At 39.0% G+C, this 15,297-nt stretch overlaps 2 protein-coding genes across 3 annotated transcripts; both read right to left on the reverse strand.

The window, feature by feature from the left end:
* Positions 1 to 3,084: 3,084 nt before the first annotated feature.
* LOC134747691 (thyrostimulin beta-5 subunit-like) lies at positions 3,085 to 6,433 on the reverse strand. 2 transcript variants are annotated; one of them, XM_063682301.1, is made up of 4 exons: positions 6,165 to 6,433; positions 5,288 to 5,482; positions 4,568 to 4,726; positions 3,085 to 3,236 (listed from the first exon to the last, which is right to left on the reverse strand). In XM_063682301.1, the coding sequence occupies exons 2-4, from the start codon at positions 5,480 to 5,482 to the stop codon at positions 3,138 to 3,140; spliced, it is 453 nt and encodes a 150-aa protein (XP_063538371.1). In that variant the 5' UTR covers positions 6,165 to 6,433; the 3' UTR covers positions 3,085 to 3,137. The 2 variants fall into 2 exon arrangements, with proteins under 2 accessions (XP_063538371.1, XP_063538379.1); XM_063682309.1 differs by lacking the exon at positions 6,165 to 6,433 and having other exon boundaries at positions 5,288 to 5,529.
* Positions 6,434 to 9,026: 2,593 nt separating this feature from the next.
* Positions 9,027 to 10,284, reverse strand: LOC134747707 (lipase 3-like). Its single transcript, XM_063682320.1, has one exon. It carries the CDS (start codon positions 10,261 to 10,263, stop codon positions 9,058 to 9,060), a length of 1,206 nt encoding a protein of 401 aa, XP_063538390.1. The 5' UTR covers positions 10,264 to 10,284; the 3' UTR covers positions 9,027 to 9,057.
* Positions 10,285 to 15,297: the final 5,013 nt, after the last annotated feature.

Here is a 15,297-nt window from a genome sequence, read left to right on the forward strand (position 1 = left end):
GACATTATTCACCACTGGACCATCACTGGACGATAATAAATTAATAAAATGATTTCTTATCATATAAAATGGAATTATATTCAATATCACAAAACTGCTTATAAATTTTAGTTTTGCCATAGTCGCACAGTCGCGCCAGTGGCGCCTTCGAGTAGTGGCATTTTGTTGTTACCAAACTCATTGCTATTTTTTATTGGTAGGAGTTTTTGTTGTTCGGCCGATGTTATCGGAATGTGCGAAAACTCTAATAGTATATATATGTATATATATATATATATATATATATATATATATATATATATATATATATATATATATATATATATATATATATATATATAATATAATTATAATATAATATAATATATACCCAATATATCGTTATTATACAATATATAGTAAAATCGTGGTCTAGACTGGTTCTAGAGCCACTTACATATATGTTTGTATTCTTATTACGTAGATGTTGTTACGTAGAGTCTGTGCGGAAAGAGAAGAGTCGTGAAATGTACGGGATCCAATACATTCTACGACTCTTCGGTCCAGATTAAAAAAAAAACACTACCTATTCAAGCCACATCGCCTTTTTGAAGTCCTACAAATTTTGCATAAGAAAAATAAATGAAAAGTAAATATTATAAGGTGGTCATTGCCGTATCATAAGTAATGTCTAAAAAGGTTAACTTGGTTAACTTCTAAAAAGGAGGAGTTTTCATTGAAAGTATTTATTAAGCGTTTCTTTCACGACTATTGAACCCATGGTTCAAAAGTTAGAGGGCGCGGGGGCACATATTATTTTTCTTTCGGAGCGATTATTACCGAAAACATAGGTACACTTTATTAACTACCAATAACTTTAAGGGTTTCTAGTCAGTTTCTAGTTGACTACGGAACCCTAAAAAGGTCTGTATTTATAGTTGGTCAAACCAAATTGTCAGTAAAAAAGAAAAAAAAAACTATACTAATCCTTTTCTTTTGGGTGCTAGTACCAAGCTAGTACTAAGACAAAGATTAAAAAATAGTATGATTCTCTTTGTCTATGTTTGAAATGAGACAGTCCTTTGACAAACTATATTTTGTTCATTTTATTTCTTTATCAATATTCCACTCCTACAAAAGCCAAACGTCGATTACAAATATTAAAATACGCTTAAAAGCAAAACCCAGTTAAGTGCCCGTTTAAAGTTTAAAAAAACTTGTAGAAATAAAAGATCAATGCTGTTCACCCACCTTTAACCTAAAGTTGGTACCCGGGCCTGCTTGTTTAAAAGTATATGAGGTCAATGCCCCCACCTATACATATAGAAACAATAAAAGATATTGACCTTATGGTTATTAAATTGTATCGGATTTGGAGAATGTCATCCACTTATGAATGAGGGTTTTTTATGACTATCAGTCATGTGTATTGTTCGTTGTTCGTTTCGTAAGTACTCTTCTATGGTCACGGTAAGAACTATATATTACTAGCTTTTGCCCGCGGCTTCGTCTGCGTGGAGTTATTAGTAATTTGGGTAGTTAATTTTTTATCCAATCTGTTTTTTATCGATTCCCCATACAAACTTCCACCCCCCTTAAAGGATGACTTCTGGCATAAAAACTACCCTATATCCTTCCCCGGGACTCAAACTATCTCTATACCAAATTTCAACTAAATCGGTTCAGCGGTTTAAGCGTGAAGAGGCAGGGCCGCATCTAGGGTAGAGCGAGTGGAGCGGCCGCTCTAGGCGCCGGATGGCAAGGGGGGCGCCAAAATGGCAAATGAGAAAATAAATAAGTCCTAAAAGACGCGAGTGTGACACGGGCCTAAAACACGGTTCGTTTTGCTTTTGGGTAAAAAGCTTCAACGAGGGCGCCAAAACCCGATTTCGCTCTACCCTGATCAAGGACTCGGGCCGGCACTGAAGAGGTAACAGATAGACAGACAGACACACTTTCGCATTGTATGGATGGATATATTAGTACTTAGTAACAGCTTTTACCCGCGACTTCGTCTGCGTAGAGTTAGTAATTTGGGTATATAGCTATAGCTAGCTAGCTAGCTATTTTTTATCCCACCTGGTTTTTATAATTTCCCCATACAAACTTCCACCCCCCCTTTTCACCCCCTTAAAGGATGACTTCTGATATGATTTTGATAGCACAGTGCTATTGTCATTTTAAACATCAAACTTCTTTGAAATTATGTTGTTTAAAATGATAATTGCACAGCCTGTGCTATCATAATCGCTGCCGAGTTAGCGTGGTCTGACTCTATCAGTAGGTATTGGTTATTAGACTGATAGTCAAAACGCAAGAAATACGAATAACGGACTAGCCAACACAGAACATTATTAGGAGGATATAACCAACCAAACGCCACGTCTGTAATTTTCTGTACAAAAAAGTCTGCCGATTTTTGCGGGGGAGGGGAACGTCAAATGTATACGTAACGTAAAAATAGCCATGTCAGATAAACGTCAGTCCATACATTGTGTATGACCATTGGCCGACTATTTTCGACAGAACGCCTGTTAATGGCTACTTTGGTTATATCCTCCTAGATTATTATTGTATTCCGTAGGACTTTAGCACTATTATGTCTATTATTATAGTTACGTAGTAGCAAGTATGAGAGTGCTAGCAGCTAGAGGATCAAGGAACAGTCATAAAGGAAAAAGCTTAGGTGATCATGACAGCTTGGTCAGTGTTAACATTGTTAACGTTAACTTAAATCGATCTCACTCTAATCCATTTTTCATTTCATGAATGAAAAACCGACCGACTGGTCTGAATAGTGACCCTGCCTATGAAGCCGATGGTCCTGGGGTCGAATCCCGGTAAGGGCATTTATTTGTGTGATGAGCTCAGATATTTGCTCCTGAGTCTTGGGTGTTTTCTATGTATTTAAGTATTTATATTTATATTATATTTATCGTTGTCTGAGTACCCATAACACAAGCCTCCTTGGGCTTACCGTGGGACTTAGTCATTTTGTGTAAGAATGGCCTATAATATTTATTATTTATTTATTATTATTATTATTTATGAATGCGGTTTGGAGAGCAAATAAATAAAAAAGTCAAGTATATTATTTATCTTAAAACTGTTTACTTAAAATAACTTGCGATGTAACTCGGTCCTTGTACGCGTTAGTGTTATATCTCCTCTTCTATCTCCTCCTTGAGGACCAGCCCGCCGAGGAGGTTGGAGTCGGGCGGCAACCACTCGCAGCTCGTGTCTTCTGATGAACATACCTGACAAATAGACGGATATTAAGTCACAGAATAAGTAATAGTCTAATAGTACTACCGTACAGAAAGGACACTTCCTACAAACCCGAAGTTTGACAGCGATTCAGGGTCGAATCATGCTGTCCCATTCTGATATATGGCACTATCCCTTTCGGCTATTAAAGGTTGTCAAAATTCAAGTCATTATCTTATCTGTGGTCGTGCACGCAAAGGGACGTCAAGTTGTGCCAACCCTAAAGGGCGTAACACACCGTCACACCGCACCAAGGTCATTGTGCGACGCATCCATAAGTAAGAGCGAGAAAGCGACATCTCTTTCTCGCTCTTACTTATGGGTGCGTCGCACAATGACCTTGGTGCGGTGCGATGGTGTGGTACGGCCATAATAATTGCTCGGAGCAATACTGAGCCGAGCGAGGCGAGCGAAGCGGAGTTTACCCGAAAGGAGGAGTGTCCCACCACTACACAGTTATTTGACAATGGGGGTGTAAAACGTTTTTATAGATGGCGCCAGCATAGGTTTAAACTGCCTCTAGTTTCATGCAAATGATTATGCCACATCGAGATATATGTAAGAGCAAACTGGAAATCAAACTAAAAGTGTAAAAAATAACCTAAATATCAACGCGTGATACTTACATGTTTTTTTAGGTTTTTAAAAATTATTCGATTATTATGCCACTTTGATATATAAAGAGCAAACTGGAAACAATCGTAATCATGTATAGGTATAATAAGTAGGTTTATTACTAAATGACCCCAACATCATCTATAAATACTTAACATTTGCATATTGTTTTGATAATTATCACAGTTTGCTTGAGTGCCCTCCTTAGACGTTTTAGAATATTAATCATTAGGTACAGGTACAGAGGCGAACCTCGAATATTTCTGATTAACTATAATGGACAGTCAAGGTACTAAATATCGACACGGACAAAGTGCCAAAAATATGGACCTACACACTACCTTAATGGGTAGGTATATGGGCAATAAGGTTGTGTATATATATTTTTGGTTAAACCACGGTTAAACTAATCTATGCGCGGGCGAACTCGCATCTGTGACGTCCTTTTCTTTCAATGTGTATTCCCAAGGTAATTAAAAGGGGTTTCCTGTGGGGCCGCCTTAAGTACGAGCACGTGGGCGAGAGGCCCGGATTTAGGGGAGGGCAAAAGAGGGCCCCCACAATAGACTTAGGAAAGGATAGGAAAAATAATTTGGGGCCAGGGGGCCTCCACTCCTTTGTTGCCCTGGGGCCTCCACACCTTTAAATCCGGCCCTGGAGAGGCCGCTTTGCCCACGCCTAGCTACGCCACTGTAAGAAGGCACACCTGGCACTTGCAGCTGGTGGCCTCGATGTAGTGGTAGGTGTCGGTGCCGGGCTCCACGCCGGGGTCGCAGTGTCTCAGTTTGACGGAGGCGTGCTTGCGCTCCTCGTGACCGCAGACTTGGTGGTGCGAATCCTTGTATGGGAAGCGCCAGTCAGAAATCTGAGAAATTAAATAGCGGGTATGGTATTGGTCTAGGGTTTGATTTGGTCGTGTTTTGTGTGATACTTTATCACCATTACTTTAAATTTCTCAAGGAAACACTTAAGATATGTTGCTGATGAAATTAGTCCATTATCTTTCTTCCACCTCCTTTTTTAGCACTTTTACATCCTAATAAAGATCGGGGTCCGGCTGGCAAAATCCCAAATTTTAAGAACTATAAACATATCTGGTTGGAATCGATTTAGATGAATGTAGGTGTAGGACGGACATTTATCCCCAAAAAAACGTTAATTTGACGTTGTCTCAGCACCTTCGGCCAGTGAAGTCCGTTTGCATGACCATGTGTACCTATGTGCTGGTGAAGCCTCCACCATGCTCGAGGTACGCCACTGCTATGAAAAGCACTATACCTGCCACTCACCCCAGCAGGACTGTATCTTGACGTCGTCCCAGCACCGCCGTCCAGTAAAGTCCGTTTGCATTGTATATGTGGTGGTACAGCTTGCACTATCCTCGACGCACGCCACTGCCAAGCAAAGCACTATAACTGCCACTCACCTCGTAAGACAGACAGTATCCCCAGCAGGACTGTATCTTGATGTCGTCCCAGCACCTTCGGCCAGTGAAGTCCGTCTGCATGGCCTTGTGTATGTGCTTGCGCAACTTGCAGCGCGCCCGCGCGTCCCCAACGCATAACACTGCCACGCAAAATATCACCATGGCCACTGATGTCGCACTACGCTTTGATGACATCTTCGAATGAAATTAAAAAGTTAAAAAACTTCCGATACTAAGAAAACGGCTGAATTAAAAAAAACTTAAATTTTTGAATAGCAATCAGAACAACAATGTCTAAAAACCAATAAAAAACTAGGTTATTAAATAAATATTATATCTAGTCATTGTTTAGGAGGTACCATAGTTATACAGACACATAAGTGGACATTTATAACTCTGGATTTTATCAAAAAGGTAAGCGGCCATAGACACCGTACACATCGGATGAGCCATATCAGATCAATCAGGTGCTCGATTAGAGCCTATTTATTCTGTATGTAACGTCTACATTGTCAACGTTATTGCTCGATTGATAAGCTTATTATTTCGATCAGATGGGTCATGACACTCATGACTGTCGTGGAGGAGGCAAGAAATCGCATAATTTGTTCCTTCCTTAGTAAATGTTCAGAAATGAAGTCACTGTCAAGAGTTTAAATCTAAGATGATAATAGCCAATAAAACAAAAGCAGTTGTTATGTTGTTCATAATCCGATTACATTGAGCGCACTGGGGACTAGCTAATCCTCCTATAATCATTACCACCATTACACTGTTACATCACTAATTAGGTAAGTTCGTATTGATATAATTTTGTCCGATGAGTACGGTGAAACCATTTGTCGCTTACATGTAATTAGATGTAAACAATCCGAACCTTATCAACTCCTCAGCTCCAAACGATGTGACTTAATCCCTCACGAAACATCTTTATAAAGCTCCCTGAGGACGTCAAGACATTTCTGCCGCGCGAGTTCACAGGGCGACAATGGTGTACGATACATTAGCTCCACGACGGTTGCGCCATTAAATTCCAGATAAAAATACTATTCTGCGAATAAATTTGAATATTTTCTTTATTTCGCGAGTAGGTATGTGTTTTGGTGTAATTTCGTACTCGACACCCTCAATTCCGTGAACGAGCAAGTTGTTTGAGCCAGGGCTAACTGGCGCAGTCGGTAGACTCGCCCTAATACTAAGTTTTCAATTTTGGCATATCACACACTAGCTGATTCTTTTCAGGAATTCAGAGCCTGAATCTCTATTATCACTTAATAAATTAATTATCGTATATGGTACCTGTCTTTATTTATTAAGTACAAATACAAATAATTTATTAATAACACCAAGTTACATGTCAGGTACGTACGTACATTCTATAATATCGCATTTTAAAATTCATTACATAGGTAGTACATTATTTGTTCTGATTATACACATAAAACATTCAAACAGTGACTAGATAATTATATATTAGGCAGTTCATAGAACTCGCTTATGGAGTAAAAGGTGTGACTAAGAAGCCACTTGCGTAATCTAGACTTGAAGACTACCGTATATATTCAGGCTCTAATTTCTAAAAAAAAAACAGCTCGTGTAGTGTGCTTTACTGTCGCGGCGGTTTATATCAGATGTTATATTTTTTTCAGAACAAGACATCGGAGTAACGCATTTAAAAATGGTGCATCATACCTCGGTGCACTCGTCCACTTGCTTACTTCCCCGATCTGCCAAGTGCAGTTGAAAGATTCCATGAAGAACCATCTTTAACGAACGGTAAGTAGGTATAGTGATGATGATTTTTACGCCTCACACCCTAATATGTTAAACAAAAGCCTTTCTTTCTCTTGTTCAGCGGTTACCAATGCTACCGCTACTGACTGAACGGGAACAAACTCGTTTAAAAAGAAATTTTACCGTCCTATTTATATGGTTCAAATTTATGTAATAGCTCTGTATTCTGAGGCCACACACAGGCAACCGTTCGTCCTTCATTACCCAAACTCGTTATCTCAGAATGGGCTGTTACATTTTGAACCTTAATACTATCACGGAAGTCGCTTTTTAACGACATGGTTGCTTTGACACGCGCTCGGCACGCGACTATTTAAGTCGCCTCTCTATAAAAGAAACAATGGCTTTTGTTTAACGGATTAGCGTCTGAGGCCTAATAAACACATTAAAACCGACCATGTCTTTGCAGTAAGCTTTACGATTTGGCAGTATAACTATGTGGATTATGGTAACCAGACGTATTATGTGGTTAACCTTAGTTACTGTACTAATACTAAAGTATGCGTTTAGTTGGTACCTACCTACTTATTTACGCACACACACGCACGCACACACGCAACACACGCGTTACTAGAAATTGTAATACAAAGAAATTAGAGCGAGTAGAAGTTTTATTATTTTCTTTGTGTGCTTACCAATTTTAGCAACGAAAGCTATTAGTACCAGACATATATATACATATGTTACGTAAATATTCATTCCAAGTTTCACGTAATTTAAGCGTGTCGTTTTTAAATGAGATCGTAACTTGGATTGTAATGGGAGCGGATTTTTGATGGTGGGTTCTTGTCCCTCTTAAACCAAAGTGGACGACCACCCCGAAACCGCCTTCCATGTTTGTATTACGTTTGCGCAATCTCCTCTGTTTTTACCTCTCTGGATATTAACATTATTGAAAATATTGTGAAACATTATGATATTATACCTCAACTACCGCTACTCATTTGTTTTTTTTTTCAAATGTTTAATAAAATTATAATAATTAAAAAGTTAGGAGCATTAAAATTTTTTATGGAATTAGTTTATCTCTGTTATTAACTCTTATGATAATCAAAACAAATGTAAGTTTATCATTTTTTTCTAGTGTTTTTCAATAAAAAGACCCGTCAATCTTGACAAACAATCTTGTTTGCCCTTTTTCTAATGCTAAAAAAACGAGGTATAATACTATTAATTGTAGGTAATTACTTACTTTTTATGTATTTTGTTGTTCTTTTTTTCCAACTGAAAGTTTTACTGGCGTCACTAACCTTCACCGATGAACATTCGTTATACGCCCGGATCTAATAGTAACAAGAATAGTAGAGCAAACTAACAAGACAGGATTCGTTGCTTTCGAAATCGGTATCAATTTTCCGGGGCTAGCTAAAGAGCTATGGCGGCGAGCTTTTATATTTTGCGTTATTACGCTAAAGAGCCTCTTCTCTTCTCTTCTTCCTGCCCTTATCCCACGTTATGTGGGGTCGGCACAACATGTTTTTCTCTTCCATTCTCCTCTATCTTTCGTCACCTCAGCACTCACTCCTTTCTTTCTCAACGCTACACGCCACGCTTACGCTTACGCTTTTTCTTTACGCTAAAAGAGCCTAATAACGCAAAATTTAAGAATTAAAAAAATTAAAATTAAAAAGGCCTCGTCGTGACCGCTAAGAAGGTCATTCGGGCTCACCGAAGCGATAAACTGCCGACTGACACAACAAGTTATTTCGTACGCCCAAGTTATGAAAAAGAAAACACAAAGGAAGCCTTATCAAATTCGTTTTATTCGTCTTTAGAAATTTTGCGAGTAATAAATATTAAATTAAGTAATTTTGGTTTATCAAACTATTTGGCACGATTTATATGGCTTACCTACTAACAACTTACGTAAAAAACTTACTTAAGCAACAAATTACGAGTACAAATGAATGAAAAAAATCCTGTGTTCAAAAGTTAGAAGACACAGCCATTAGAAATCGTAGGAAGGTAATTATTGTTCAATCATACTGCAATAAAAATTTACGGATATCCTGAAATATCATAACATTCGTGTTTTGACTATATGCCATGTCTAAGTGAGTCCAATACTTGTCTTTCACTGGTATCGACTCTATAACGTTCGGTAGCTTACTCTTCAACCACTGCACATCCTTCACGTCCACTATTCCATCGTTTTTACCGTAAATCAACACCACAGGGACACTCACCGCTCCCAAATCATATTCAGGGGGACGATCACTTCCGTACAGTTTTCTGTTTTTCTCTCTTCCATAATTGTATTTAGTAAATGCCGGATCCAGCATACTTTGGCCGTAGCGAGCCATGTTCTGTGTGGAAGTACCCGCTAACACATGTTTGTACAAAGTTTTTAAAGTGTTCCTCGAAATCGACCGTGAATGAGGTGCGTCTAACATACCTAAAACCCACTCGCAGAAGCTGGAGGCTTGATCGTTTTGACATAAATGACTGAAAAATTCATAAGCCGGTAATCTTCTCGCGAACAACTCCCAAATGCCGAGTGATTGCAGAAAATGGTTTTGGTCCTGAATAATTAGCGGGACCGTTCTGAACACTACAGATTTCGTGTTCAACTGTCTGGTAGCAGGCGCTAAAGCGATCATTATCTTCGCTTTATCACAATAGCCTGGCCTTTCTGAGCACATGATGAAGAAAGTGCCTGCTCCTTGAGAATATCCGATGTAGTTGAGCTGCTTCACGCCGGTGTTTCTTAAAACGTACTCGATTAATCCAGGGATATCGTAAAATCCGATTTCGTCGACGGAGAACTTCCAAAAGCGGCTTTTACCTGGGTCGAGATGGAGATGTTCACGGGAGTAGTACGTGCCTCGCACGTTGCCGACCCAAGTGTCGAAGCAGGAGTCAGAAAGAAGGAAGGCCAGGCCGGCGTCGGGCCCGGCATCCAACCAGCAGTCGGCGCTGAGCAGCAGCCCATGCATCAACAGCACCGGCGTGCGCCGCCTCGGCTCCATGCATTTCGCACCTTTCGTTATCCGAAAAAGCTTCAGCAAGTAACCATCTTCTGTAGCCACTGTATGCTCTTCAGACTCATATCCGTATGCAGTCGCAGTGTCCGTGAAATTTATATTTAAATTGAGTTTATTTGAACTGGTCACTCGGTGTCCCGAGTTGAAGGATGCTATTAATAAGAGCACCAATAATCCGTCGGGCCTTAGCGGGCACATTGTCGGAACTGCGACGATCGAGCCTGTGGAGAACTATTATAAAAACAATACTTTGAGTTTGAGTGCCAGTCAGAAAGAACATATAGTGCATTTATGTGAATGGAACTATAAAATATTTTCATTTTTTTAATGGTAAGAGTACTATTTTGTTCGTAACACACTAAATAAAATAAATAAATAAATAAATAAATATTATAGGACATTCTTACACAGATTGACTAAGACCCACGGTAAGCCCAAGGAGGCTTGTGTTATGGGTACTCAGACAACGATATATATAATATATAAATACTTAAATATATAGAAAACACCCATGACTCAGGAACAAATATCTGTGCTCATCACACAAATAAATGCCCTTACCGGGATTCGAACCCAGGACCATCGGCTTCACAGGCAGGGTCACTACCCACTAGGCCAGACCGGTCGTCACGTCAAACACTGGAAATGGGATCAATAAAAGATCTAATATTTATATTATCCACTCTATCCACACTTGTCATGTACATTGTACACTTACCTGTTTTCACAATTTTGTGGTAGAGGTAACCATTGAGCATTAAATTTGTTATTCAAAATGTAAAAAATAAATAGAACACACTAGAACCAGATACATTTGTGCCGGACCCTTTATAGCAGGTATACTGAATATAAATACCTAATAATAAGGTATACAGCAAGCTCATACATCCCAAATAATGATAAAACTGCTTTCTGTGCGATACGTAGAGTATTCCCAAGAATCGTAGGTTTTTAGAAATTTTACGCGTAAATATTAATTAAGTACCTATATTTTATTTTATCATACTAAATATTTGGCACAATCTCTATGGCTTACTAACAACTAAAGTAAAAAAACTTACTTAAGCAACAACATACGAATACAAATGAGTGGAAAAATTTCCTCCCGTTTCCAAAAATTAGAAGACATTAGAAATCATAGCAAGGAAATTATTGACCCAAATGGAACTTTTCTTCAGTCATACTGCGTTAAAAATTAAGGATATCCTGAAATATCATAACATTCGTATTTTGACTATAGGCCATGTCCAAGTGAGTCCAATACTTGTCTTTCACTGGTATCGACTCTATAACGTTCGGTAGCTTACTCTTCAACCACTGCATTTCCTTCACGTCCACTATTCCATCATTCCATCGTTTTTACCATAAATCAACACCACAGGGACACTCACCGCTCTCAAATCATATTCAGGGGGACGATCACTTCCGTACAGTTTTATATTTTTCTCTCCTCCATAATTGTATTTAGTAAATGCAATTATGGTACAGCAAGCTCATACATCCCAAGTAATGACTAATGATAAAACTGCTTTCTGTACGATAGGTAGAGTATTTTCAAGTTAAGTGGATATCCCTTTGGCAAAACGCAAAGTGCCTGTTCGATCGTAACTAGAGTTATTAACGCAGAAAAGTTACTCGCCTTGCGATTACTTTCGATATCTTTTGTTTTGCCCATTATTTATTAAAAAATGTTCATGCCAAGTTGCATGTCGAAAATGAAAGCGTAATTTCGATTGTATGGGAGCGGCGTTTTGGCCGCGGGTTCGTGTGACCCTTAACTTAACATTAACTCTTCAAAATAAACTTTACCTAATTAAACTTTCTGTAGTTAGCGGCTACTTTAGCCAAGTTGATAGACTAACGCAGCGTCTTACGTAAGCGAACAACTTGCGAACGCGAAGCAAAGCGGCGCGTCGGGCCCACGGCGGTCGCGTTCGCAACGAGATCGCCCACGTAGGATACTTCTATAGCGCCGAATCGTTTCGCTTCGCGTTCGCGTGTTGTTCGCCTACGTATACGCTGTGTTAGCAGTGACCGAAGGAAGACAAGGACTAAGACATATACGACTTTGTGCTGTGCGTCGAGCACGACTATTTGCTTTTATATTTTTCTACGTAGGTACCTCTATCTATCTATAAGTAGCTAATTAAATATTTTCATAACAATATGTATCAACGTCTAGTATTCATAAAAAAAACTCGGCCAATTGCGAGTCGGACACGCCCACCGAGGGTTCCGTACTTTTTAGTATTTGTTGTTATAGCGGCAACAGAAATACATCATCTGTGACAGACAGACGGACAGACGGATAGACGGACAGCGGAGTCTTAGTAATAGGGTCCCGTTTTTACCCTTTGGGTACGGAACCCTAAAAAGGAATCAATGTGTGTGTGTGTGTGTGTGTGTGTATAATGGTATAAATACAGTATTGAAATAAGATAGATCATCCGACGAATGAGTCGATAAAACTAGATTCTATGACTTTGCTATATTGTACGATACGATCTTGGAAAATGCCATGTTAAATGTAATTATTGTAATTTACGCTTAAATAGGGCACTAGCTATTACGTCTATCGACGAATCAGGCGATAAAAATAGAGTCTATGACTTTGCTATATTGTACGATATGATCTTGGAAGATGCCATGTCAAATGTAATTATTGTAATTTACGGTTAAATAGGGCACTAGCTATTACGCCTATTACGTCTAGGAATAATACGGTATAGTACAATTATAGAAATAACGCTCTTGAACCTCATTTCTTAGATAGTTGCAAGTAGGTAGTTGACACAATTATTTGGCTGATTATGAACTTTATTGCAAAGGTATAAAGTCTATCAATGTTCTGTTAAATGTGCTGAAGTATGCAAATACCAATAGTAAAGGTGCTCGTGGTCATGGCCGCCGCAACGCAATCGAATGCCAAGGAGATTACAATGTACCTTGAAAAGGACATTGCCATTTTATCACATCGAATTAAAATTAGGCGTTAATTAAGGGTCTCCGGCAAGCTCGGTTCTCCATACAAACGTAGTTCTGCTCTCATTTTAAAACGACTAGCTAGATTGCTTTGAAACTTTGTACTTACAATAGGATAAGGTATATCTATCAGGGCTCGGAACCGGTATTTTTAAAAAACCCCGAAATAGCCCAATATTTTGAATTATTTTATGCTCATTACGTAGGACTGAATCATCTGATTAGGAAACAATTTTGCATTATTAAAACGTCCCATTAAAAATGAAATTATAAACAAAAGAACGAAAAAGAACGTAATAATACCGGTATTTTTGTATGGAGCAAATACCGGTTTCCGACCCCTGATATCTATGTCTGTAATTAGTTTATGTAGCTTCAGAAACTATAGTTTAAAAAAACTTTTATAAAAAAAAGATAAACCGACTTCAAAAAGGATGAAATAAAATATTATCCTTTTTAGGGTTCCGTGTTTAAGTATATGCGTTACCAACTGATATGTTTGAGGTCGGTGGTGGGTCGGGGTCGGTCGGTCGGTCGGTGGCGGTGGGTGATTAACCCAGCCATTATCACGATTTGCCTAATATAACAGGCGGCAAATCGATCAGACCAATGCATTCGTTGATATTCCTTGCTTCATACCGGGCACATCGTAAAATAACTTGAACGAGATATTTTTAGGCATATCATGAAACGCCGCCATTTCATGATATGACTAAGATTAACCCAGGCATATTACTTTATGCCTTATAAAAGAGGCGGCAGATCGATAGGACCAATGTATTCGTCGTAAGTTTGGTTTGCGGCAAGATGGCGGAAAAGCATCAGCTGATCGAGTTTAACTATTAGTTATCTACGGCATCATACGTGATTTAGCTGATTTCGAATTTTGTTTTGTTGTAAAACCGTACAATATAGCCGCCTAATACAATATAATTCAAATTTATAATTGATATTTATCTTTTCACTTGAAACCCTTGAACTTTGCACAATTTGGCTAGTGGTCGCTATGCAGATCATGAAATGCCGGCGTTTCATGATCTGCCTAGGAATATCATCCCTTGAGGTGTGCTCGATATGGCTGGTGGTCGCTAGGCAGAGCATGCCTACCGGCGTTTCATGATCTGTCTAGGAATATCACACCCTACTTATTTGATATGTCTAAACGTCGCCAGGCAAATCGTCAAACGTTGAGGTCTGAACGATATGGCTGGTAGTCGCTAGTCAGAACATGAAATGGCGGCGTTTCATGATATGCCTAGGAATATCTCGATATGCCAGATTTTACGATCTGCCGCCGACATATATACATACAAGATTTGCTCGTTTAAAGGTAAGTATAAGATTTATAAAACACGCAAGAAGCTTTGAGTTTTGTCCTAAAACAAACCACGCCGGAAGGCGCCATGTGATCGCTAGCATTCTAACCAAGACGCCTCCCCACCATCCCAATCAGGGGTAAGCGGTCAAATTGTATAACCATGGTATCTCCAGGTTTAATCGGTTAACGCCGGGTTAGTGGAAAGGTGAAGTGGTCCTAACCCAGTGTCTAATTGTACTGGTAACCAAGGTAACTCTAGATTTAACCCGTTAACCCCGGGTTAGTGGAATGGTGAAAGTGGCGCTTATTGGTTCCAATAGGGTATTTGACTACTAGTCAAATCAGTTTCTTTTTTCGAACTGTCAAAACGATTTTGCTACTATGAAAATATGAAACATTAGCATGTGACGTCACAATCATATAACCTACGCTTTATAGTTTTATACGGGTTTCTAACAATAACTGCCGTCTACGTTTCTCTATTAATATTCTGGTGCTTTATTTCATGCATAGTGTAAAATGATTTATTTTTAATACAGTCAAATACCCTATTGCAAAACTTTACTTTACCTATTCCGTTATAAACGCCTGGTTCACAATGTCCGCAAACATTTCGAACTGTTAAACAGAAACGTTTAGGCGTTAACTACGGTAAGCTTTTAAGGCTAGTTCGGACTTCGGACGGAAGCGCCACTTGCACCATTCCACTAACCCGGGGTTAACCAGTTAAACCGTTATGCATCGGACATGGGAAAGCAACTAGAGTTAGACCAAGAGAAGTCTGCAACGATTTTGATAGCACACGCAGTGCATCATTTATACGTCATAATTTTATAGAAGTTTGACGTTTAAAATAACACTTGCCCTGCGTATGCTAACAAAATCGTTGCAGACTTATCTTGGTCTAACTAGTAATTTAGTCGAGTGACGAG

Source organism: Cydia strobilella, chromosome 1 (genome assembly GCF_947568885.1).
Source record: "Cydia strobilella chromosome 1, ilCydStro3.1, whole genome shotgun sequence".
Lineage (NCBI taxonomy): Eukaryota > Metazoa > Arthropoda > Insecta > Lepidoptera > Tortricidae > Cydia > Cydia strobilella.